General features: G+C 42.4%; 1 protein-coding gene across 1 annotated transcript in view; it reads right to left on the bottom strand.

Moving 5' to 3' along the window:
• The window catches only part of PI4KA (phosphatidylinositol 4-kinase alpha), a 116,767-nt gene extending 89,190 nt beyond the window's left edge, over positions 1-27,577 (bottom strand). Inside the window, exons 1-4 of the mRNA XM_044243773.1 lie at positions 27,404-27,577; positions 8,399-8,515; positions 3,902-3,995; positions 766-854 (exon numbers count right to left, since the gene is read on the bottom strand). Coding sequence (XP_044099708.1) covers positions 766-854; positions 3,902-3,995; positions 8,399-8,515; positions 27,404-27,550 — 447 coding nt within the window. The 5' untranslated portion in view covers positions 27,551-27,577. The remainder of the gene's footprint in view (positions 1-765; positions 855-3,901; positions 3,996-8,398; positions 8,516-27,403) is intronic.
• Between the last annotated feature and the right edge of the window lie 230 nt (positions 27,578-27,807).

Below are 27,807 nucleotides of genomic sequence, written 5' to 3'. Positions count from 1 at the left end.
TACAAGAACTCAAAAAGCATAGCTAACTGGGAACGTTTAACATATAGATAAGCACCCGGCACTCCTTGGCAGGAACTGAGGATAACAGCATATACGAACTGATTTTCAAAAAAAAAAATCTGATTAAGAAAAAGTTTAGATTATGATTGTATTCTTTAAGAAGAAGAGTCTGAAAGGCATTTAAGTAACATTTCAACAAAATAAACTAAAATGAAAAAAAATCTGAGCACTTAAAATCTGAATATAATTTCAACTATCTAGATAATTCCCTTCCATGAATGAATCCCCAACAGAGTCAGGAAAGTGAAGGGCATCTGCCATTGGCTGCCGACCTGCCGACCCCATAGGACCATGGGGAAAGCTTAATGAGAAACAGTCAATGAGGTCACTGGGTAACCTGCAAAGTACTGTAGGCAAGTATTCAACGTTTTTTAGGTGTGTTAGTACAAAATAAATCAACTGAAACAACCTGATCACTTCAAAGGTTTTTTTTACTCTTTTCGTTACTTTGGGACTCTGAATTGTGTACAAATGCACTCCAGGGATGCCTGGATGGCTCAGTCAGTTAAATGTCTGCCTTCAGCTCAGGTCATGATCTTGGGGTTCTGGGATTGAGCTCCCTTGCTCAGCAGGGACTCCGCTTCTTCCTCTCCCTCTGCCCCTCCCCCTGCTTGTGCTCATTTTCTCTCTCTCTCTCTCAAATAAATAAAAAATAAAATCTTAAAAAAAAAGAAAGAAATGCACTCCAATTCACCATGCACTTACCTCATCCCTAAGGGAGGGGTCCCTATAAGCCACATCAGACAGCAAAGTAACCAAGCAGAAGCTGAAGCTCTCTGCAACCGGGAGGGTGGCTGGAAGGCACACAGACTCGAGTCAGATCATTACCACTGAGACACCGGGCCACCCCTACTGGCCATGTGATCTGTAAATTCCCTCTCTCACGGGGTCTGCTAAGGGACCAGTTTACAGGGATGGCTGCCCTCACTGAGGTGAACCTCAAAAGAATAGCTATGGGCCCAACATTGCTGAGAAATACCTTTAACTTTTCTTTTAGTAGAATGCTTTGGTTCAATAAACTTAAATGTTTCTGGGCCAATTTATAGCTTGAGATTATACAGTCTCCATTTTTTATTCCTGACCTAGATTTCTACCCAGGATGAGAAACCAATCTTCGTAGAGTATAAGAGATGGTATATATATGGTGGCTACCCAATAACTACCACTTTAAACTGAATTATATGTTTATATTTCTTTTCTGCTTTATTTTGACAAGTGGAGAAAATCTTAAGAGCTTCCAAAGATTTGCTCTATTCCTAATAGGTTTTTAAGCCCTTCCGCTACCGACCTCTTCATAGGGAGGTTCTCCGGAGCCTGGCCTCAGGGTCAGGAAGGAGTCACTGTACCTAAAAGACTAAAAGCTAACCAGTGCTTTGATGGCATGCACCTTAAAAATATAAAATCACTCCTGTACTGGGTGTCTCAGTGGGTTGAAGCCTCTGCCTTTGGCTCGGGTCGTGGTCTCGGGGTCCTGGGATCGAGCCCCACATCGGGGTCTCTGCTCTGCGGGGAGCCTGCTTCCTCCTCTCTCTCTGCCTGCCTCTCTGCCTACTTGTGATCTCTGTCTGTCAGATAGAGAAATAAAATCTTTTTTTTTTTTTAAAGATTTTATTTATTTATTTGACAGAGAGATCACAAGTAGGCAGAGAGGCAGGCAGAGAGAGAGAGAGGAGGAAGCAGGCTTCCTGCCGAGCAGAGAGCCCGATGCGGGACTCGATCCCAGGACCCCGAGATCACGACCCGAGCCGAAGGCAGCGGCTTAACCCACTGAGCCACCCAGGCGCCCCTAGAGAAATAAAATCTTAAAAAAAAAAAATCACTCCTTTATAGGTCTAATCGCTATTAAATACTAAATCAATTTTGAATATTGAATATTTAACCAAGATCTATTCATAGTACATGGCAGAAGACTGTTACACATTCACTTCTGTACCTAAAATTTTAAGATGCAGCTCTAGGTTCTTCTTAAACTTGAGTGTGATCAGAATCATCTGCAGGCTTATTAAAAGGCAGACTGCCAGCTTCCCTAGCCCCTGGGTTCTAATTCAGTAGCTGTGATGTGGGGACTAAGAATCTGCATTTCTGACAAGTTCCCAGGTGTTGCTGGTGCTGCTAGTCCCGGATGGCACTTTGAGAACTACTCCTCTAGAGTTTAAAAGCATAATTCATACTGCCTTAATAAAAAACTAAAAAAGAGTGAAATGCTGCCTAATGATTGGAGATTTATGTATCTCTAACAATGTTTCCAACAGTGCTAAAACTTTCATTCTAGTGAAAGTCCATGCACATAGAAGTGATATGTTCTTTCAAAGAAAAGAAAACAGAATCAGCTTCTACTGGTATTCTGCTTCTCCCCAAATTAGACAACAGTGGTGGACAGAGATGTCTGACTTTTTAGCAATGCTTTCTATTTAATCTGTAGTCCTTTAGGGTGAGAGGATGGGCAAAATAGAGAAAGGGGACTAACAGGTACAAACTTCCAGTTCTAAAGCAAAGAAGACATAAGGATACAATGTAAAACATGGGGAATATTGTCAGTAACAGGTAATGACTTGGTGTGGTGACAGACTGACAGACGAAAGCTGGTTTATCATTGTGATCACTTTGTAATGTATATAAACATCGAATCACTATGTTATATGTCTGGAACTAATATAATATGATACGATATTGTATTGCCAACTACCTTTCAATAAAAAAACTGTAAGGGTGCCTGGGTGGCTCAGTCGTTAAGTGTCTGCCTTTGGCTCAGGGCATGATCCCAGGGTCCTCGGACTGAGCTCCGCATCGGGCTCCCTGCTTAGTGGGAAGCCTGCTTCTCCCTCTCCCACTCCTCCTGCTTGTGTTCCCTCTCTCACTGTCTCTCTCTGTCAAGTAAATAAATAAAATCTTTAAAGATAAATTAATTAAAAAGAAAAAAATTGTCCCTTAAATGCCAGGATACATGCATAATCTGGGGTCTGGCAGTTTTAGGCACAGTAGGTTACCAGAAATGATGAAATCCAAAGGACAAGAGGATTAGGCACAAGCAGGATGTTCATGAGAACAGTGAAACCCATCTATAGCGGCTGAGCCCATCCAACAAATTGGGGCCATGCCACCAATGAAAAGGACAAGGCCGTCTTTATAGGCTCCAACCCCCTGCTATGTCTGAAGGTGGGCCTCGACCACACACAGGGAGATTATAAGAAAACTTTGGTCTCCAGGGTCATGATCTCTAGAATGTTGGAGGTGTTCCAAACTGATATGGGGGTCTTGGGAAATCAATACCTAAAAATATCAGTGTTGCAAGTGCTTAGCACAATGCCTGGCACATAGTGGACTTATATACCATTTTTTTAAAGGTAATAAATTTAAATAAAACTCAGAAACAGCAACAAAATGATAAACTATTTACAGTGAACATGGTGTTTAAGTCCTGGACATCCATCACATCCTTCCTTTTAGAGTAGCAGCAATGCAATTTGGAGAAATGGATTCACTCCATGAGTGAACCTATTCATCTAAGGGTAATAGAAACTGGTTCGGGGATAGGCAGGGGAACCAATTCTGGCAAGGAGACATGAGAAAAGATTCCTGAAGGTCTCCAAGCTCCTGTTCACTCCCAGAATGCAATGCAAAGCCGGTTTTCTCAGCCTTGCCCCCACCTCCCCTCGACCATGGGCTCTGGACAACAAGGAGTAAGCACAGCCCATGCTGCTACAGGCAGTTGTCTCACAGCCAAGAGTGGAACTAGCTAGAAACATTGTACCTGATGCATTAATATGATTAAACAACTGATTCATACAGACTGTGAGCATACATGCCATTCCCTGAATTGAGGGGAAAATTTACACATTACCTCTGCCTTTCCGAGCTGTGCTTTCTTCTACCCAATACACTTTTGGAAGTCCTTTAAGCAGTCGAAGAAGATAAGGAACCACAGAATCTTTGTGCTTAAAAAAGAAAAAAAATACATTTAATACAATGTGCAGCTGGTAGTTTTTTTGTACTAAGCCCAAAGCAAAGCATTTGCATCCTCACCATCTCAAAGATGGATGTTCGCATGGCAGGGCACCCTTCCTGTTTCCACGTGGCAGCAGCAGGTGGCCTCTGGAGGTTATCCCACCAGCCTGCACCAGAGGTGCCTAAGGAAGGGCTAAAACCTGCCCTTCTGCCACTGAATGTCCAGCTTTGCTCTAGCCCTTACTGGGGGCTGGGACCCCATGATGGCCTCTGCAGGAAAAAGGTTTATGTACGCACACACTCTCAAATACGCCCTCAGCAAGAGTGTTCAGAGAGAGCCCCCAAACCCTTCAGTGAGTCTCAGGCTCAGATCCTCTAGACTGAGGGAGGGTCACAGCCACAAGCTTCTAAACTTAGTGATGCTTCTGTTATTCATGGTCCTTGTCCTCTTTTCTTTTTTTAATTTTCTATTTAATATTTCCTTTTGCTTCTCCCAAACTAAGCATTAGACTTTATGGCCATAATTTGCTAATAAAAAAACTACTTTTTTCTAGTTTCCAAACTAGCCAGTTAACATGTCACTTCAGAACCTTCCATGACTGACTCTTTTGGTTGTTTTCCTAGTTATAACCACTCCAGTTAAGGGTTAGGTAAGTGTGCTCCTAAGAAGGGGAATACTATTTGATGTTCTGAAGTACTGAAAACAAAGCAAAACATGTGGTAATACTGAAAACATGGTTCCAAATTCTGTGACACTCCTTCCACAGAACTGTAGTCAAATTCAACTCCCCTGGAAAATGGGCTGCCTTAGTGACTTGCTGTGTTTTTTAAAAGTACAATTGAGGGCACCTGGGTGGCTCAGCAGGTTAAGCCTCTGCCTTCGGCTCAGGTCATGATCTCAGGGTCCTGGGATCAAGCCCTGCATCAGGCTCTCTGCTCATCAGGGAGCCTGCTTCCCCCTTTCTTTCTGCCTGCCTCTCTGCCTGCCTCTCTGCCTACGTGTGATCTCTCTGTGTCAAATAAATAAATAAAATCTTAAAAAAAAAAAAAAAAGTACAGTTGACTCTTGAACAACATGTGTTTGAAGTGCACAGGTCCACTTACATATGGGTTTTTAATAGTACTGTAAATGTATTTTCTCTTGCTTACAGTCTTCTAAATATTTCCTCAGGGCGCCTGGGTGGCTCAGAAGGTTAAGCCTCTGCCTTTGGCTCACAGGTCATGATCTCAGGGTCCTGGGATCGAGCCCTGCATTGGGCTCTCTCTGCTCAGCAGGAAGAGCCTGCCTCCCCTGTCTCTGCCTACCTGTGATCTCTCTCTGTCAAATAAATAAAATATTTTAAAAAACCCATTTTCTCTAGCTTTATTGTTTTTGATAAGGCTTCTGGTCAGCAGTAGGCTATTAGTAATTATGTTCTGGGGGAGTTAAAAGTTATACATGGATTTTCAGCTGCACAGGGGGGTCAGTGCCCCTAAATCCTATGTTGTTCAAGGGTCAACTGTAGTTCAAGAGACTAACTTCCCAGGCTAAAGAAGACAGTACAGCATCCATCTGGCTTTTTCTCAGGACAAATGCCCTCAGGACCCAGACATTACACTGTGACGGAGTGACAGAGCCCAGGCCACATGGAGAGGCCATGTATATAGGGGTGCTGGGGTGCTCTGGCTGAGTGCCCCAGCTTAGGTCCCAGCCAATAGCCAGGATCAACACACACACATGTGCATCAATGAGCCTTCAGGTGATTCCAGCCTCTAGCCTTCAAGCCACTCTAGGTGACACTGAATGGAGCAGAGACAGTGACTCTTCTGTACGCCATCTAAATTGGAGATTCATGATAAAAAAGCAAAACCAAAAACCAACCGGTCATATTAAGGAGTAGTTTTTTATACCACAATACATAACCACAGCAAATAGAGAACTTTCTTTAGCAAAAACAAAACAACTTTGGGGCACCCGGGTGGCTCAGTGGGTTAAGCCTCTGCCTTTGGCTCAGGTCATGATCTCAGGGTCCTGGGATTGAGTCCCAAGTCAGGCTCTCTGCTCAGCAGGGAGCCTGCTTACCCCTCTCTCTGCCTGCCTCTCTGCCTACTTGTGATTTCTCTGTCAAATAAATAAAATAAAATCTTTAAAAACAAAACAAAACAAAACAAAACAACTTTTCCTTTAAATCAAATAAAGGAGATGGCTACATCTGTCCAGGATCCCAGTGTATTAAGGCACAAAAGTCCAAAGGATGTGTAAGGCATGGCTCCTGCAGAGGAAGGACCTCAGGTGTTCTCATTGCAGAAGCTGTAAGCAGTAAACGACTTCTGCTATTGTGGCCATGGCTGCGGCAGAAACAGCCCACTGACTGGACTTGAGCCCAGTACCACAGCCTATCCTCATTGGAAGCAGGGAACATCAACATCAGGTAACCAAGAGAAAGCTGACTGCTAGGGCTCAGGGGCCTGGTGAAGCCTGCTGGAGTCCTCTCCTGGTGTTGGTGTGGCCAATGGGCTTTCTAAAAGCACTGGCAGACTGCATGGCTCAAGGAGCTGCTACCCCAGGTACCACCAATCCTTACCAGGGACCCAAATTACACCACAGTAATTTGTATTGGTCTCTTTCTTGCCACCCTAAAAAGCCTACCACAAATATAAGGGACTTATAGGTAAATCTGTTAAGTAATGTGTTTGCCAAAGATATTTTCAATTAATACACATTTGAATAGCAGTTTCTCATATTAAATTTACATTTTATATAACTTATATATTAAATCATATTTCATATATTTATAATACATTAAGTTTATATTTATATTAAATTTGAATAATTTATATTAAATTTATATTCTTAAATTCATATTAAATTTATATTTATATGTTATAAATTATTTATACTAAATTTGAATAAGAGTTTGTAGAAAAAAGTAGAAATTTTCTTTCTTTTCACATTTATAAATAAATAGGAAGAATAATTAAAATGGGGGTGCCGGGGTGGCTCAGTTGTTAAGCATCTGCCTTTGGCTCAGGTCATGATCCTAGGGTCCTGGAATGGAGCCCAGCATTGGGCTTCCTGCTTGGGAAGCTTGCTTCTCCCTCACCACTCCTGCTTGTGTTCCCTCTCTCGCCATGTCTCTCTCTGTCAAATAAATAAGTAAAGTCTTTAAAAAAATAGAAAAGAATAATTAAAATGCCGTTTATATGCATCTAATTTTGGTTTTTGATGTGGCCTTGATCAAACAACCTATTTAATTTTCAAACTATGGCTCTAAAATTAAAATGCTTATTTTTATTTCAAATGTATGAATACTCTGTCAAAAATATTAATCCTTACTTAAGTAGAATTTCCAGGACATATAAGCATTTTTAGATACATAAAAATTCAAATATCTAACATCTTTATTTTCCCAACATAGCATGGAATTAAAAGTGATTCTTGATAATGATAAAAATAAACAAACAAATAATAGATTCTATGTTCAGTGATTAACCATTTGCTTCAATTAACCTTGGAAAGTACTGAAAAAAAAGGTCACATCATTTTCTGTTGGAGCCACAACACTGATTTTTAAATCACCTCTAAGAGATACATTAACATGTACTCTAAAACTTATATCTATCACAGTTCTTTTTTTTTTTTTTATAAGATTAAAAATAATTTTTTTAGAGGTACCTGGATGCTCAGTTGGTTAAAAGCCTGCCTTCAGCTCAGGCCAGGACCCGAGTCATTGAGTCCTCTAGGATCTCCCCGCTCAGCGGGGAGTCTGCTTCCCTAGTCCCTCTTCTCCCCCCACTCAGGCTTTCTCTCTCGCTCACTCTCTCTCAAATAAGACAAATAAAATGTTTTTTTAAAAAAGTTTTTTTATTTTAAAGTAATCTCTACACCCAATATGGGGCTTGAATTTACAACCCTAAGATCAAAAGTCCTATGCTCCACTGTACCCGAAATCTATAACAGATCTGAAAAAAGATTGTATTATGTCAGAATTATCTCAAAGAATACTATCCTTTTGGAAGGAAAAAAAAATGTTTACTCAATCTGAATGAACATCTGACCTTAGATTGAAAATCAAGACCACTCTGGAGGGCACACAATTACTTCACAAAGCATTTTAATTAACTTTCTAGCCAAACAAAACACAGTAACAACAACCAATAACTACTTTAACAACCTAATTATTCACACAGTTCAAAAACCAAAATTTCTTAAGAGGCTGTACATTAATTAAATTAATTAAATTACTCCCACCTGTTCCACCCACTCTGCCTCACCATCACTAACCGCTTTTATTAGGTTCATATGCATTCTTTTAGTACTGGTTTAGGTAAATATAAGCAGGTACAAATTTAAATTCTAATTGCACTCTCCCTTTTACACTGCAGAAACACTTTTAATGTAGTAAAGACTTACCTGAAGATCAGATTCAATGAGAAAAATGCCCAACGCAATCACTGCATCTCTCCGTCTTTCATCCAACTGGAAGATCCCATGGAAGTCTACTGGGCACATACAGAGCAGCTTTTGGACCTAGAAAATGAGACCAAAAACAAACAACAACAACAAAAAAACCCCATAAGTTAAAAAATATAAACACACACACACATATACATACATATATATATATATATATATATATATATATATATACATATATATGACTGTATAGGGCATAAACCAGTAGTATAAAATCCCAGTGAGTCTATATAACCAGTAAAACATTTTTTTCCATTCAAAAATCACAGAAAGATCATCTCTACATTCTGAATTGATCATACACAAAATATACATGTGCCAAGGACCAAGAGTTAAAATGATGCATACACAGAGGTGGTAAAACACACTAGCTAATGTCTGTAATTCAGTCATAACAGTCATGGGTCTCTAATGCCCAGTGGCACCCAAAAGCAGTTTACCCAAACCCACCTACAATTACAATCCTCCCATAGGGTTCTTTAGAAGATCAAATGTGTGTAAAGCACTCAGAACTACACACAGTACATACCAGGTGCTCAACAAACAGTACCTGTTGTTACTGGATATGCCATAATAGTGGCCAGCAGAAGCAAATGAGCAGTAAGTCAGCAATTTACTGAATATATGGAAAAATTCAAATTTTTTCAAAACAAAACAATGGTAAATGTTTGACATAAAGAAACTAAAAATCTAGATGATATATGAATAGGAAAAGAGGTGATGCCAATCTTGAAAATCCCTGCCACAAGAACCTCTTAACAGAGCATTCAGACACACCATGAGGCCCCAACCTTGCTGTTCTGTTAATGGACCCAAGGAGAAGTTGCTCATTAACATTTATATGGTCTGGTGGGACTTCTTTTTTAAGATTTTATTTGTTTGTTTGAAAGAGAGCGAGCTAGCAAGCACGAGCAGCGGGGAGGGGCAGAGGGAGAAGGAGAAGCAAGCTCCCCACTGATTAGGGAGCCTGACACAGGACTTGATCCCAAGACCCCAGGATTATGACCTGAACGAAAGGCAGATGCTTAACTGACTGAGCCACCCAGGCATACTGATGTGTTCTTTTATTGGCAAAGGTCATCAAGTATAATGCTTGAGATTTGCTCTGAAAATATCAACTACCATTGCAATTTTAAAAAAGAAAGCAGATTTTAAAAGGACAAATACACAAGCCAGAAAGAGAAACACCTTCTAACCTGAAGAGAGGTAATATTCTTTGTCTCAGTCATTTTCCTCTTAAGAATGACTGTAAAGAAAGAATTAGGGGTGCCTGGTGGCTCAGTTGGTTCAGCGACTGCCTTCGGCTTGGGTCATGATCTCAGGGTCCTGCAACTGAGTCCTACATTGGGCTCTCTGCTCAGTGGAGAGCCTGCCTCTCCCTCTCTCCCTGCCTGCCACTCACCCTGCTTGTGCTCTCTCTCCTTCTTTCTCTGTTAAATAAATAAAATCTTAAAAAAAGAAAAAAAAAGAATTAGAAATCTTAAGGCAAAGATGATGTAAAAGACTTTCATTATAGTATTGTGTATATTAATCGAAAATCTGAAACAATCTAAATGACAACATTAAGAAAATAATTGATTCCACAATTTGGTGAAACATTAGGTTAAACCATATGAAACTGTGATAGTCAACCAAAGTTTTGACCTCCAAAACAGTGCTTTCATAAAATCTAACCTAACACAGACATGAAAAATGGTATTTTTCTAAGACTAAGCAACAGCATGAACAATGTTCTAAATGTTCTGTAAATTCACGTGAGGAATGATGTGGATTATCATATACAGAAAAAGTACTGGAAGAAAATATATAGAAATGTTGACAGTTACAGAGGGGTAGAATTACCAGTGATTTTACATTTCTTCTTTTTTTTTTTTTTAAATGGCCTCCAAGTTTAAGCCCAAAGTGGGGCTTGAACTCAAACCCTGAGACCAAGACCTGAGTCAAGATCAAGAGTCAGACACTCAAGAAACTGCGCCACCCAGGCGCCCCATGGTTTTACATTTCTCTGTGCTTTTTTCTATTTGCCAAAATATGTTCTAGGAGAAAATGTTACTTAACCAGGAAAAATATGGAGTAAGTTAAAAAATATATACATGGGGAAAATCCCTACTTTCATGATTGTTAAAAGAGCATAAAGTAACAAGCAAGAGAGGAACAGAAATACTAAATTCCCACTTTTCTTCAGTATTCCTCCACTTCACAGTCAGAGGAGAAAATACAATACAAAGAGAGTTGCAAACTAACCACAATAAAGTGATCATTTCAGAGACTCCAGACATTTCCACCAGTGAATCACACAACCTGACAGAAAGAGTAAAGTCTCTCAAGAAACAGCCCTGTAAATAAGAAATCGAAAGGAGGTGGATTTATAGCAGAATGAGTCAATGAGATCCAAAGAACGCTGGAACCAAAGGGAGGAGTCTGGGGCCCTGTGAAAATCTATGTACTTTGTCCTGGGCAATACTTTATCAACATTCTGCTCAAACACACAGAAATACACAGTGCCACATACCTGGCTGGTGAAGCCAATGTGCTACAAGATAGAATGGAGACTCAGAAGCTCATCGAAATTGGCACAACCTCATTATTAAATATAGAAAAGATATACACAAAGACTTCTTACCTAAGGGACTAGTTGTCATTTACCTTGAAAGTATGATGTAACAAGTTACATCTGCTTGGCTAGTTAATAAGGTGAGATTGTTTTGTCTTTGTAATCTCTTAGAGGATTGCCTGTGATGCATGTCATGTCCTGGTTCAATGCTTATTCGGTAATAAAAGTGTTTTCTTTCTCTACTATCTTTGTGGAGAGCTCTTGGGAGATTTTGTTTGTAATTGTATTTCCCCAGCAATAGTGCCTAAAGGACTATTTTTAATGGGGTGATCAGGAAAGACCTCTCTAAGAAGGCGCCCATTAAATTGAGATCTGATTAAGAAGGAACCAGCAGGGACAACTCAGGAAAAAGCATTCTGGCAGAGGCCACTGGAGAGGCAGCACAATGGAAAGATAAAGTGGGGATTCCCAGAAGTCCAAGTGCAGGCAGAGGCTGGGAACCTGGATTGAACTCTAATAGCAATGCAAACTGGTGCCAAGGGGATGCACATTGGAGACCTTAAAAAGTTGAGTTTAGAATTGAGGTTTAGAAGAATCCTTCTGGTTTGAAAGGACAAAAATGGAACCACAGAGAAGTCAGGAGATGCTTCCGTAGCAAAGAGGGTAATGACCAAAGCAAACAGAAACAGTTCAGCTCAGGATGTTTCAGAGGAAGACTACAGGACTTGATGATGGACATGTGGAAGTGAGGGAAAGACTGAGTTGCCCCTCTGCCACTCTAAAAATATCCAAAGATGGCCACGCAGGGTGATGTGGGGTCTAAGAAATATTCCATACCAGAAGCCATTAAAAAGGAACAGCTAGCCCAGAGACAAGCAGGCTATAAATAGACACAACCACTGTCTTCATGTATTTGAAGGGCTTCAGTAACATCATCGGCAACATCTACCCCATTGTTCATGTGACAGTTATTGGTGCATTTGTCTGTCTCTCCACTAATCTGCAAACTTCCCAGGGGTCGAAATCATCTCTTATCTTCGTATCTCCATCTTCTACACTGTGGACAGGCACTATAAAAGACACTCATTCTACCCCAGGATGCAGGCTTGCTGTCTATTCTTAAGTTTTTACCTGGATGTAAGCTCTCTTCTCAATCCAGACCCTCCCTTTTCAGGGCTGCTGCCAGCCCATCCTGGCACTTGCCCTACAGGGCAGAGGCAAACCCCAAGTTCTCCTCACTTACATCAAGCATAAGAATTGGATTTCTCCCCACAGAACAGATGTTCTGGGTTGGGTTTGATTTCCTGTTTGTTTATTCCTTTGTTTTTTAGGCATTATACTCTGGAAACTAAAAGACATGAGCTCTAGCAATATCTCAGGGTAAGAATTCAGCATCAGGAACATGATTAAACCCTGCTGCTCACATAGCTGTCACCCTACCTGGTAGGGACATTGGAAAGAAACACAGTTTTTACCATCCTTGTCTCCTCTGTACTGCCTGTCCCTGTCCCAGAGGGGTTCTGGGCTACTCTGACTTCAGACATTTCTCTGCAAACCCATTTAATTAAAAATATTTAAATAGAAATAATTTTTGACAATTCAGGATTACTCTAAAAGCTGGGCACACTGTTTTAAAATGTGAAGGAAAGATACCAAAAAGAACCAATAAACAATTTAGAGACCAATATAATAATTTGGGAATGCACGAACCATATCGGTGTGGCAGGCAGAACAATGGCCTGCCCAAATATGTCTGTGTCCTAATCCCTGGAATCTGTGAATATGTTACCTCGCACTGCAAATGGATGTAAATTGGTTGCAAAGAAAAACAGGTTAAAATGACCTTGGGGGGTCTGGGTGGCCCAATCGGGTACCCCTCTGCTTTTCGGGCACCCGGGTGGCTCAGTGGGTTGGGCCTCTGCCTTTGGCTCAGGTGCCCCGCATCGGGCTCTCTGCTCAGTGGGGAGCCTGCTTCCACCTCTCTCTCTGCCTGCCTCTCTGCCTACTTGTGATCTCTGTCTGTCAAATGAATAAATAAAATATTTAAAAAAAAAAAAGCCTCTGCCTTTGACTCAGGTCATGATCTCACAGTTCGTGGAATCGAGCCCCGCATCAGGCTCCCTGCCTAAGCATGGAGCCTGCTTCTCCCCCTCCCTCTGCCATTCTTTCCTGCTCATGCTCTCTCTCTCAAATAAATAAATAAAATCATTTTAAAAAATTAAAATTAAAAAAAAATAAAAAGACCTTGAATTGAAGAGATTATATTGGATGACGTCAGTGAGACCAGGGTAAGAGAGAGGCAAAAGAGGAGGTGAGAATGATGGGATGTGACAGCTTGAGTCCCCTTGCTGGGATCCAGGATTGCCATGATCCAGGAATGGAGGGTTCTCTAGAAGCTATAAAAGACATGGAAATGAGTTGTCCTTTAGAGTCTCAAGAAAGGTACACAGCCCTGCCATCACCTTGATTTTAGTCCAGTGAGACCAGTGTTGGGCTTCTAATCTACAGAAAAGCAAAGCAATAAATTTGCGTTGTTCTAAGCCACTAAGTTTGTGGTAATTTGTTAGAGCTGCGATAAGAAATTAATACAAATACAGTATTAAACAAATCTCAAAACCTGCACTGCCTATCCAACAAGATACAAAAATTATTAATCAAATTATAGGCAATACTTACTTACTTCTTTATTTTTTTTCTGTATTTTCCACAAGGAAAATTGTTAACTTCAGAATCAGAAAATTGTTAACTTCAGAATCAGAAAAAAAAATTTTTTTAAATAGTGGAAACAGCTTTGCCATTAATGCATATTTTTCTTTTCTTTTACTTCTTGAGAGCGAGAGAGAGAGAGAGAGACAGGGAGGGGCAAAAGAAGAGGAGGAGAGAGAAGCTCAACCAGACTTCCCATTCAGCTCGGAGCCTAATCCCACAACCCCGAGATCATAACCTGAGCTGAAACCAAGAGTCAGACATTCAACCCACTGAGCCACCCAGGTACCCCAATGCATATCTTCTTTTTTTTAATTTTTTTAAATTTATTTGACAAGATCACAAACAGGCAGAGAGGCAGGCAGAGAGAGAGAGAGAGAGAGAGAGAGAGAGAGAGAGGAAGGGAAGCAGGCTCCCTGCTGAGCAGAGAACCCGATGCGGGGCTCGATCCCAGGACCCTGGGATCATGACCTGAGCCGAAGGCAGAGGCTTTAACCCACTGAGCCACCCAGGTGCCTCTGCATATCTTATTTTTAAAAGGACGATAATATTTATACTCTTAGATCTCAGAAAATAAGAGAAAAGAGTACAGAATTTTAATGAATGGAATCTGAGTAATCCAAGAAGAAGTAATGTAAAACTGAAAGAAAACCTGGGTCAAATAAGCTAAACAAATGTTTTCTACACACAACGGTCTTATAACTTCTTTAATTCCAACAACTTACTATCAATGAGTCAACTCCTATTTAATTTTTAATTTTTATTCTTTTTTAAAGATTTTACTTATTTATTTGAGAGAGACAGTGAGCATGCACACAGGCAGGGGGAGGGGCAGAGGGAGAAGCAGCCTCCCCACTGAGCAGGGACCCAATGTGGGGCTCGATGTGGGGCTCGATTCCAGGGCCCTGGGATCATGACTTAACGACTGAGCTACCCAGGTGCCCCTATTTTTTCACTTGATCTTAGCCAAAAGGCCAAGAAGCAATGGTGCCCCTATTTTTTAAAGATCCTTAACTAATCTCTATACCCAAGGTGAGGCTCAAACTTACAACCCCAGGATCAAGAGTCACATGCTCTACTAACTGGGCCAGTCAGGCATCCCAAAACAACTCCTATTTAACTACAACTTCCCCAAGAGTCTCAATCCAAGTAGAAAAGTTTTTCTCTTTTGAAGGAACAAGAGATGCAGCTATTCCAGCCCTGAAAAAGACACCTGGAGCTACAAGACAAGAGGCACAGCAAAAAGTGAAGCAGGTAGCACCTGAAACAAGAAACCCAGACATAAAGTTTAACTTCACAAAATGGTCTTGAAAAAATTTCACAGCTCTCTGTAAATAAAAATCAAACTTATTAAATTACTTCACTAACAACAACAACAACAAAAATCACAAGAAAAATGGACTGCAAACACTGAGCTTTTTTGGTATTATTTCTCTAAAAACATCCAGAATCCATGCAAGCTGGACCACTAGACTGAAAAGATGCTCACCTGGGCTTCAGACCTGAGGCCCTCTAACAACTCCCAAATGTACACAGAATCAGAGATGGAGAGCTGGATGAAGCTGCACACTCACCTGGCCAAATGCCCCCTTTCAGGCAGATTGTATATAATCTTATTCTCGTTTAATAGGATAGGCAACTAGGCCCAGACAGGCTAAGTATAGTCTTAGACAACAGGCTCTTATCTAGACCCTGTCTCTGACTTTTGTCTCTCCCTACTCCAATACCACCACTCCGGGCCCATACCTCCAATGGCTCCCCATTCCCGTGAACACTCAATGCACACTCCCAACCTGGCAATGAAGGTCTTTCCCAACTTCCCGTGAACACTCAGGCCCCAAATACAGTGCTCACTTGTCCCTGCCTGGCTTCTTCCACAGTCTTAACCCATCTGCGACATTTCATTCAGTCTGCCTTATCTCCCCTATAAAAATTCAATCCATCCTTCCAAGATCCATGTCAACCATCTCTCGCTACTCAAAGTTTCGCCAGACCTCAGCAATGTGCTATGATCTTTCCCATCACACCTCTCAATAACTTTCTTTTTAAAAATATTGCTTTGGAATTACTTGTATACTTTTTTTTTTTTTTAAGATTTTATTTATTTATTTGACAGACAGAGATCCACAAGCAGGCAGAGAGACAGGCGGGGGTGGTGGTGGTGAAACAGGCTCCCTGCTGAGCGGAGAGCCCAATGCAGGGCTCGATCCCAGGACTCCGGGATCATGACCTGAGCCAAAAGCAGAGGCTTTAACCCACTGAGCCACCCAGGTGCCCCTACTTGTATACTTATCTTCCACTCACTGCAGACAGGACTGTGTCCCCCTCATCCTGTATTCACTGCACCCTACATGTTCCAAAAACTTAACTATTTAGTGGAACTAAAGAGGCTGGTGTCACAGGGATTTAGTGGGATGAGAAGGAAAGGAAAAAAGAAAGAGGGCCACTAGAACTTAGCCTTCCTACTATAAGGTTTAACTATGTTGTGACATTTGTCATATAATCAGTATTGGGCACAGTGCTGGCATGCAATTGGCACTGAACAAATATTTGCTGCATCATCAAATGAATGGAGGATGGAAGAACAGTCAAATGAAGTCAGGTCGAGTATATAGTCACACCCTCACAATCCTTATAATACAGCCAGAGTTATACAACCAATAAAAATGACACAACTAATAAAGAACGCAAGTCAGAAACCAAATGGTAAAGGGCCCCTGAAAGCCTGGCACTGGGTCCAGGCTCTGATGCAAAATGCCCTCGGAAATTGGGACTCTTGTGGGGAAAAGAAAAGAAAAGAAAAAAAAAGTGAAGACTTGAACTCAAGCCCTTTAGCAGTCATCACATGTCAGATAAGGGAGAATCAGTTCTAGTGGGGGCCGGTCTCCAGATACTAAGAGCTAAAAGTCATTGGCATTTATCACATGCAAGGTGCTGGTTTGTATGATCCCGACTAATCTTCACAACACTGCACTGAGCGGATATTATTTGTTATCTCCATTCTAAGGATAAAAAAACTGAGACACAGAAAGGTCACAGTCCTAATGCAGAATAAAGCAGTAACACTATAATTTTAAAAAATGAAAAAAAAAACCTAAACACTGACTTTTTTTTTTCTTTCAGAATTTGACAATAAACTAACAAGTTTGTTATTCTTAGGGGGTAGAGAGGAGTAGATCCTGTCATTATAAAAGGTCATTAAGTTCAAAATCTGACAGAGATGGCCAAGGTTACTCCCACTTATAAAAAGGACCCAGAGGGGCTCTGGGCAACACTTTGAGGAGATCAATAAGTCAATGGGAAGAGGCAACAAAGGTAACTTGCTTAGGCTTTGCTAAGAACTCTTGGCAATATTTTAATCCAAGGGTATTAAAAGAGAAAGACCAGGGCACCTGGGTGGCTCAGTCAGTTAAGCATCCAACTTTTCAGCTCACATCTTCATCTCAGGGTCATGAGTTCAAGCCCCAATGTGGAGCCTACTTAAAAAAGAGAGAGAGAGAGAGAGACCACGAGGTGAATTTAGACTGCCAAGGAAAGGAAATGCCACACCAAGGAGAAAACAAGATGCCCTCACAAGTCTGGATGACTGGGCAGAAAACTGCAGATGAAAAGTCAAACACAAGTGTTTGGTAAGGTATGCAGGTCAAAATAAAGCTACTACAATAGCATTACAAGCTGGCTAATTAAACAATTTTTTTAAAAAGAGTACAACTTTTGTTATCTGAAACTTCTGGGAATAGTTTTTCGGGAGAAACAAAATTCCCTGAGAACTAGAGATTAGGCTTTAAGTATTAGTGACAGTGTTTTGTTAAATCCATTTTTTGTCTTTCTCAAATGTACCGCCCCCATGGAGAACACCGAATAGAAGCTAACCTTTTCTAAGTGACTCAGAGCTATCACACACAATAAACAAAGGTGACTGTGACAAGGTGGGCAGGGAGCTGCAGATGCAAGTGGAACAGCATCTACTCCTACAAGCAGTCCTGGATGCGAGTTTCATGAGAGATGCTCATGCTTGGCTGTGTGACCAGTTAACATAGCTTTCTACAACATCCAACACACCTAGCACTACATATGCCCTTACACACAATGCATGAGTCTCCATTTCTTGAGCCCTGCTCATGTGCCTGGCAGGGTTCAACACAGACAAATGCATGTCTCCGATTCCTGACATTGTTTCAAAAGGCAATGATCAGGATAGCTGCATGGAGTTGGGAGGTTGTGATTTTCACTCCAACTCTGCCACTTCTTACCTAGGTGACCCAAGATAACTGACAAAACCTACCTGAACATCTCTGACTTTGTATTTCCTTCTGTAAAATGTGGACAAAACACCAACTGTGTGTACATATGGAAATCCACAGAATCTTGCCAATATCTTAAAACTATGCCAATATTGGCAAGTCATCTCCCTCAAGCCTCACATATAAGAGGATGACCAGATAGCTTTTTGCAATGTCTGCTCTAGCATTAAAATCCTATGATCCAAAAACTTCCACCTCTAGTCATGAGAGAATAACAGGACTTGGGTTTAACTTCCTGCCATAAAGCAACTAGGAAAATGGACAGATACATGAAACGACTAATTTCAGATCCTAAACAAGTAGCACAGGTCTATGATACATGAGAGACAGAAGAAATGATGTGAGCCCTATCCTATGACTGCCTGAAGACACATCTCAGACCACAGAATAGGATAAGGCATTCCAGGCAGATCATGATGGTCGAAGTGGAGGAGACAGAAATAAGGAAGTCAAAAGCAGTTGGAAATTCTGAAGAGAAGAGGGCTAAACAACAACAAAAAAATCCCCAGAAATCAAAACAGAATTCCCCTAAGTCTTTGATGAATCCTAAGACGTATGGTGATATGCCATGAAGCTGGAAAAGAACAACCAGGGAACAGTGAGCTAAAAGGCTCCCAGAGTTCACGCAGAGCTGAGGTGCATCTGCGTGACTCCCAGCAAGAGCTGGGAGTTTTTAAGAAAGGCCTTTAAGAGGCCTTTAAGAAAGGCCTTAAAGCATTCAGTAGAGACCTCAAAGGGGCCATACCTTAGCAGTGGAGTTAAACTATCCTTGTAGCAAGAGCTACTATAGACTTGCCCTAACAATATTTTAAAATTAGCTTTGTAATACATGCAGAAAAGGCATTTGAAAAAATTCCACACTGCTTCATGATAAAAACATTCAACAAACTATATATAGAAGGGAATGGGGGCACCTGTGGCTCAGCTGATTAAGCGTCTCAACTCTTGATTGTGGCTTAGGTCATAATCTTGGGGTCCTGAGATCAAGCCCCGTGACAGGCTCCACACTGGGTGTGGAGGCCGCTTAAGATTTTCCTTATCTCTCTCCCTCTGCCCCTACCCACCCTCTAAAAAAAGGCGCCCTCTAAAGTACTCCTGGGTGGCTCAGTTGGTTAAGCATCTGCGCTCAGCTCAGGTCATGATCCCAGGGTCTTGGGATTGAGCCCCACGTCAGGCTCCCTGCTCAGCCATGAGTCTGCTTCTTCTCTACCTCTACCCCCCATGCATGTGCATACTCTCTCTCTAAAATAAATAAAATCTTAAAAAAAGAAAGAGAGAGAGAGAGAGAGAAATAGAAGGGAACTTCCTCAACTTGATTAAGGGAATCTATAAAAAACTCACAACTAACATTATACTTTCTGGTAAAAAGCTGAAAGTTGCCCCCTGCCCCCAATCAGGAACAAGACAAAGATGTCCACTCTCACCACTTATATCCAGTATTGTTCTGGAGGTTCTAGCCAGGACGATGAGAAAAGAAAATGAAATAAAAGGCATTCGGTTTGGAAAAGAAAAAGTAAAACTATATTTGCAGATGACATAATCTTGCATATAGAAAAACCTAAAAAAGTATTAGAACTAAAAAAACAAGTTGGGCAAGGTTGCAGGATACAAGATCAATATAATACAAAAATCAATGGCAATTAGGGTTTCAGTTTTACGAGATGAAAGAATTCTGAAGAGGGATGGCAGTGATGGTAGTAAAACATTACAAGTGTATTCACCGATACCATTTACTTTTGCTTCTTGGCACTTGTTAGCATTTTCAATCATATTTACTTACAGGTTTTTGTTTAATGCTTGTCTACCTCCATGACAACTCCATGACAGCGAGACCACATCTACTCATTCATCCCTCTAATGGGCCCCTCCAACGCCTGGCAAACAGCAAGCACTAAAAGACTTATTATATAAATGAATGAATGAGTGTACAAATAAACAAATGTCACACTCGTTTGCTTTTATAATGGTACAGATAGACCTGGCTGCCCTGAATCCAGCTTTTCAGCCCCGCTTTACACATAGAAATGTTCAGGAAAAGAAAATAGCTTCAGCAGCAAAGATAGAGCCTCTCAGAACTAAGTGAATAAATGCAAGTGAGATTTGAGGATTTTTGTCTCAACTCTGTTCTTATCACATAAACGAAAGTAGTGTTCTGGCCAGCTTGGCAATGTTCACAAAAGGCCAAGCCTTTTTCCAAAATGCCAAGATACACAAGAGAAGCAATAGAAAAACAAGTATATAAATAATGAGGAAAATGAAGTACACAGACACATTTCAGCAATTTAAATCAAGGATGGGAATGGCTGCTGGTGTACGGGACTGGAGGTAACCACATCTCTTCTAGGTGCAAAGTGCAAACAGACAGCATAACATAAAATCTGCAGTAAAGAGTCAGAAACAGAACATTTCTGCCCTCTGGGGGAGCAAACAGCTAGTGACACATCAATTCTGAGAATCTCTAAGGGCATGGGGATAAACAATGCGGCCATAATAATCTTCTTAATGCACATAACTCATGGTCCTGAAATATTCAAGGGCTCTTCCCTGTCTCATCAATACAACCCAAACTCTGAGTCTGGGACTACGTGAGGCCACCTGCTTTCTTCTCACTCTCATCTACACTCGTCCCTTTAAATATACTGTATTTCTGCCAAACCCTATTACTGCTGTTCCTCATTTTACTCTGTTTTGTTCTCTGTTCTATCTGAAATGACCTTCCCTTGCCAACCACTCTTGGCATTTACAAATGTCCATGCCCATCAATTCTAGGCCTTTGTTATTAAAAATCTCAGCTGAAAGTAACCTCCCAGCAAGTAGGCACAATACTTCCACCTTCTTAGAGCATGTTTCACTTTTTTACCTTCTATTACTTTTTCACTAACTGTCAAGAGCCACAGAGAAAAGGTTTGGAAAAACCCAAAGAAAATGATCTGTACCTCCCATTCCCATGCCAGCAAAGTGCAAAATGGCTAAATATCTTCTCAGGGGAGTTTTCTGAAAAGCCATATGGTCCCCCACCACTTCCTTTATGGACAGACAGCTGGCCAGTCTCCCACCTATCACTGTTTCTAGTTATCGTAAATTAATTGAGGGTCAGAATTGTGTGCACACCTAGTAGACCCAATTCTTTTTTTTTTTTTTAAGATTTTATTTATTTGACAGACAGAGATCACAAGTAGGCAGAGAGGCAGGCAGAGAGAGAGGAGGAAGCAGGCTCCCTGCTGAGCAGAAAGCCAGATGCGGGGCTGGATCCCAGGATCCTGGGATCATGACCTGAACCAAAGGCAAAGGCTTTAACCCACTGAGCCACCCAGGTGCCCCTAGACCCAAATCTTGAAAGAAAGAGACGGAGAGCAGACACAGGTAGAAGCCAGTATCCAAGCAATGGTACTGCAAGTGTGAAGAGAAACCTGAATTCAAGTTTCCCCATACCAGAAAACAAGAGCACAATATCATATGGCCAATTCCACCTTGTAGGTTTTTTGGCTGTTTAATTCGTTATTGAACATAGCCAACCATGGTCAAATATCATTATCTTAGAATCAAAAGAATAAGGTCCCCTTTTATGCTTACAAAGTTAGCAGGAAAAAGTAAATAAAATCCAACAACATGAAGCTACATATAAAGGCGCACAAGGTGTCTTGCTGATGCTATCCACCATAACTAAGTAGAGTCCTCTGAAAACAGCTGGGCAGTAAAGGTCAAGACCCACCCTCCATTTAGCAGAAGAATGTGAACCAGAAGAAGACAAAATTCTAGATATACAAACATGCTGTTTTGCAAGGAAAAATCTAGATCGCCTAAACAGAGAAATGCTTAATTAGGATCTATCAACATAAAATAAGACATCCAGGCATTAACATAATAAATATGGGCTATTTTTGAAAAAAGGAAAAAAGCGAACATAGCTAAAGACTAAAAAGGAGATCTAAGAAATTAAAATACTAATGTGTTAAGTGTTATGGGCTGAATTGTGTCCCCCCAAAATTCATATATTGAATTCCTCGTTCCCTGGTACCTCAGAATGTGACTATATTTGGACATAGGGTTTTTAAGTTAACACAAGGTAAATCGGTGGGCCAGTTCTAGAAATCTGACTAGTGTTTTTGTAACAGAAGATTAGGATACAGACAGGCACAGAGGGAAGACTATGTGAAGACACAGGAAGACAGCTACCTACAAGCCAAAGAGAAAGACTTCAAAAGAAACCAGCAACGCTGACACATTCTTCTTGGATTTCTAGCATCTAGGACTATAAGAAAATAAATTTCAGTTGTTTAAGTTGTTGTGGTACTTTGTTACAGCAGCCCTAGCAACCTAAAACAGTTACTGTGGCATGATTACAGGTAAAGATTTCTTCTTCTTCCGATTTCTTCTTAAAGTATTTTAGAGCTGGGGCGCCTGGGTGGCTCAGTGCATTAAGCCTCTGCCTTCAACTCAGGTCATGATCTCAGGGTCCTGGGATGGAGCCCCGCATTGGGCTCTCTGCTCAGCAGGGAGCCTGCTTCCCTTTCTCTCTCTGCCTGTCTCTCTGCCTGCTTGTGATCTCTGTCAAATAAATAAATAAAATCTTTAAAAAAGAAAAAAGTATTTTAGAGCTGCTTTAACAACAATGGTTCTAGCATCATGAATTCCCTCTACTGACGCTAATTTTCTCTACCCTTACTCTTTAGATGGTTGTTTTTAACATGGCTTCACAAAGGAAACGGAGTGAGGATGGAAATTTTCAACTTCCCGATGCTGGAAAAAAATGCCAATACCATGATTTTTTAACTCCATGGCAAACCACTCTAAAGGAGTGGATAACCAAGAACTCCACAAAGCCTACTGCCCGGAGCATCAGAACATATGTTCCTCCAATTAGAGATCAGAGTTAACCAGCTCATCTTCTGGAGCATGTCTGTCTACCAAGAAGGTTCTGGCCTGTCCCTAATGCTGCAGTGCCATTTAAACACCACATCGAGTTAGTAAGACACTTCGAGATTCTGGCATTGTAACTGAAGAAAAGAGAGCATACTGTAGGACATGGAAAAAGATTCTGATCAAAGCCTCCTGAGGGTAGGAAAATGAGTGGGAGGGCAAGGAATGCTGCCTACTTTTCAATTCTGCCAGGAACTCTCTATGTCCCAGAGTTGAGGGTCCATTACTATGTATAGGCCAGACGAGGAAAGGGAGGAACAGGTCACCAATATCCTAGACACAGAGGAGTATCATCAGGCAGATCCAGGGGGCAGCTTGACAGGGGCAGCTCAGTAATATTCTGAAGACAGATGAGAAGAGCAGAACAAGACTAGCAGGCAGAATCAGAGAATGGAAGCTGACCATACATGGAGATTCCACTGTAGACAGGATTCTCTTCTCTATTTCTCTCCTCTCACCTTTCTCCCAGAGGGAGAGGGCTGAGGGCTGTGTGGGTCGGGATCTCGAGGAACACAGATGATATCCTCAGGGTGGCCCACAATCCTGGGGGAAGGCTTTAGGGCTGAGGTTCCAGTCTTAGGGGCGGCATAACAAGAAAAGGTCAAAGCTCAGAGATGAATCAGAGACTTGACACCAAGGAGTCTTGTGTTTGACTATCTGAACATGGCAGGCGGCTGATCACCAGACCTGTGACATAAGAGTAGATGGGCTACTTATAGCAAGTCTGACTTGATGCTGATCACCTGAACAATCTCATTAACGCTGTTTCTTATTGATCTGGCCTATCTAGTGCATACTAATTAACAGTAGGTGCTCAACAAATGTTTCCTAAATCAAAGAGTAAATTAATTAAAGGAAAAGTAAAATTTACACAGCCTGGGATCAGAATGGGTGAGTGGAGTAAGGAAACACCACTGTGACATGTAGGTAGACAAAGACAGGGAAAGGAATATTGTTAATGTGCCCCAAGTGCCATAAAAGCACACCAAGGCTGCCTGAGTTACCAATGTCTGAACTGAGATGTCAGGTCTAGCTCAGAAAACTGAGCCGTCCTCAGCTCGAGCCTATCTGGACCAAGCCCCACTCAGCCCTCTGCCTTCTCTCTGGAAAAAAAGAATAGGGGGAAAAAAAAAAACCAACCCAGAAACAAATAAAGAGAGGTTTTTCAACACTCATCTCCCTACTTAAGTCCCCACCTTCATTATCCTGGTGGGTACTCAGAAATTCCTTTACTCTTAAGAACCTCAAGAATACTTCCCTAGGAATTCTGAGGGCTTATTGTCAATTGTCTTAAAGTAGAAGAATGTAATAAACAGCCATATATCATAGGACTAAGTAGTAACAATGAGGGGCGCCTGGGTGCTTCAGTCCTTAAGCGTCTCCCTTTGGCTCAGGTTAGGGTCCTGGGATCGAGCCCCACATCGGGCTCCCTGCTCTGCCAGAGGCCTGATTCTCCCTCTCCCATTCCTCCTGTTCGTGTTCTCTCTCTTGCTTTCTGTCAAATAAATAAATAAAATCTAAAAAAATAAATAGTGAACAATGATCCCTAGCATAATGAAGTCTCAAGACCCCAGGTGAGGATAAGAGGAAACCACCACATATATCTGATGGAACCAGCCATCTACAGAAGCCTTCCCTAAGACAGAAATTATTTCAGGGTCCCCAAGACCACCCACACATACATAGTTATACTTGTAGCTAAATTACATTGTATGACAGTGAATTTGTCAGCAAGAGAAAAAGACAAGTGGACTCTGGAAAAACCTGTGCATGGGCTTCCTCCTGTTCTCTCCCTCCTGTGAAGGTATACACCAAGTGTGCTCCCTTCTACAGCAGCAATGTAGTAACATGTATGCTATGATTGTACCTAGGGAAGTCCTTTAGAGACATAGCATCCAAGGTTTTTATTGACAGACACAGGCAATGTCTGCCTAGCAGCCATCAAAATTCCAGATTCCCAGGAGGAAAGCAGATAATTATATTGTCTGTTCAGAGTCTAGGCTCAATGAACCATCCTTATCAGTTAGAAAATGGAGGAAACAGTTCAAGTATCAAGTTCCCAGATGTGAGCCAAGGACCAACCTTGCAAGCAATCCCTTCTGAAGACTGCAGCCTCGGGCTAGCTCTGTTAACTCTCTTCTAAAGTGATTTGTAAATGTTACCAATGATACTGACCTCCCAAACTAAGAGATAGTAATGGGGAGCTGCCAACCGAAAAGCTATATTAACTTGTAAAATACATGTAATCTTGACAACAGTAAACAGCTATTGTAAGATACAAAGCTAACAATGTTGCAATTATGGAATGTTCTTGTGAGGACATGGGAGAGAGCTGAAGAAGGCCAGTTGTGCTTAAGGTGCATTTCTCAGAGTTACTGGGTAAGAAAGGGTGCCCTACTAGAGCCACATGACTGTCTTCGCCCAATTCCCTACAATCTCTGCTATTCTCCAAGTCCAGTAAGCAAACTTCTGATATGCTTTTTAGCCCTCCTACTAAGAAGAGAATGTGCTAACTAGCTGGCATGAATTTGATAAGTTAGCACTGCAGTCCATTAGTTAGGCTCATCCAATGATAACAGTTCTTAATCATGGGTCATCTTGTACTCATAGGTCATTTTGTTGATCTTCATAATACTCTTAACAAGTACTGTCCTTGTATTCTGCAGGAGAAAGCAAAGGTCAGACTGGGGAACTAATCTACCCAGAGTCACACTAATGTAAGCAAATGATACAGGATTTAAAGTGAGGTATTCCTATCTCCAGAAATCATATACTTTCCATTCTTTTGAATTCCTCCTTCAATTAGAAGTTAGGTTGGCATCAATCTCCCAGGACCTGCTCACCCTGCAGTTAAGTGAGAAATCAGATTTGAGAACCCACAAAGCCAAGGACACTATGCCAGAGAGCCTAACACAGCATTTCAGCATCAACCCTCACCAGAGCCACAAAACGCTTTTTTTTAATATATATTTTATTTCTTTATTTGACAGAGAGTGAGAGTGAGCACAGCAGGGGTAGCAACAGAGGGGGAGGGAGAAGCAAGCTCCCCACCAAGCAGGGAGCCCCACTCAGGGCTCAATCCCAGGACCCTGGGATCATGACCCAAAGAGAAGGCAGACACTTAACCATCTGAGCTACCCAGGCGCCCCCACAAAACTACTCTTAACTGCCCCAAGACAGGCCTCCAGTCTCCACCCTTTTCTCCTACTCTTAGACAACAGATCTCTTTTCACCTGCCAGAAACTGTATGAAAAAAGAATCCCATCCTTGGGCGCCTGAGTGGTGCAGTCGATTGAGCAGCCGGCTCCCGGTTTCAGCTCCAGACTTGAACTCAGGATCGTGACATCCAGCCCAGCACCGGAGTCCGCTTAAGACTCTTCTTCCTCTGCCCCTCTCCATCGTGCACACGCACGTGTACACGCGCTCTCCCAAATGAAAGAAAGAAAGAGAGGAAGAAAGGAAGATCACCCCTACCGTGCTACATACTATAATGAGTCTCATCACACGACGGTGGGGAAAGAAAGCTGACTTCTACTGTTCACCTATCTACAGGAGACACTTTATGCCTGAATCCACGTACTTCTCAAGAATCACTTCATTTCACCCATAAGGAAACAGGGCTCTAAGAGTTGAAGTAACTTGCCTAAGAGTACAAATAGTGACAGGGCAGGGACCAAACATGTCTGACTAAAATCTGTTCTCTCCACCATCCAAGCGACACTTTTGAGTTTCCTTTCACCTTTCTCCCAAGGCAAAGATTCCTCCGGTATAAGTTCCCCTTCCTCCTCTGAAGCAATCCTGAGTTCAATTCTCTGCCAATGACAGTTCATTCCCCCTTCCCTACCACTGTCCCTTCTTCGAAACACAATCTTTTCCCAGTCTAACGCCCCCTCTAGATTCACAGAAAAACAACGCGCAGATTTGCATCTCAGAAAGCGATGTCAGACGTACTATTTCATTTGCCCTTCACAACAGTGTGAAGCGGGCAAAGTAGGTAAGCACCCCCATTTTATGAGAACAGCATGTCTCCAAGTTCTCGGAATAAAAAGCAAAGAAGTTGGGAGCAGAGCCCCAGGTTTTGACTCCGGTCCTCCACCGTTCCCACCACTGCTTCTCCCTGCCTGTCGCCCCCGCCCCTGCTGCATCACAAGGTGCCCCCTCGGCTCAAAGCCCGGCCTGTAGCTCACGTCCCTCCCACGCCACCCACCCGCAAAGTCCCCACCTGCTCTTGTCCACTCCTCGCCTAAACCAACACTATTATGCCCCTCTCTTCACCAGGGCCCTCCGCCCACGGGCCTCCTCACCGCCCCAACCCCGGCTCCCTCCGCTCATGTACCCCTTCCTGTCACAGGTAGCTCTAGAGCACCTCTGGCCTTCCACAGATCCTCGCCCCGCCTACCGCTTCGCCATCCCATACCCCTTCTCCTGTCAGCCCGCGGCCCGAGCGGCCAACACTACCTTCTCCAAAGATGCCGGTCTCTGCACGGCCAGGGAGCGGGCCAATGACAGGACTGTGTTGAAATAGAAGCCCCGCGAGGTGCTGGAGCCCGAGCCGCCGCCGCTGCTGCCGCCGCCCCCTCCCCGGGCCGCGGCCGCCGCCATCATCGCGCGCGCGGCGGCGCTGCCCGCGGGCTTCCCCCACCCGGCCTGCAAGCGCCAGAGCTTACGGCGCACGCGCGGCGGCAGCCGACCTCCCCGGCACGTGACCTCTGTTGTCGACACTGGCTGGGGCGTGGCCGTGGGACGATTCCACCACTGGAGGGGCGAGAGAAGACGAGCGGTAGGCCGCGGTCGCGCGCACCAGACGTGGCATCCCCCCAAGTCTCGGAGGAAGATGGTCCGCTCCGGAGGCGGGGCCTCCT

Source organism: Neovison vison, chromosome 3, assembly GCF_020171115.1.
Source record: "Neovison vison isolate M4711 chromosome 3, ASM_NN_V1, whole genome shotgun sequence".
NCBI lineage: Eukaryota > Metazoa > Chordata > Mammalia > Carnivora > Mustelidae > Neogale > Neogale vison.
The sequence above is the reverse complement of the archived record's forward strand: the minus strand, read 5'-3'. Positions and strand labels throughout refer to the sequence as shown.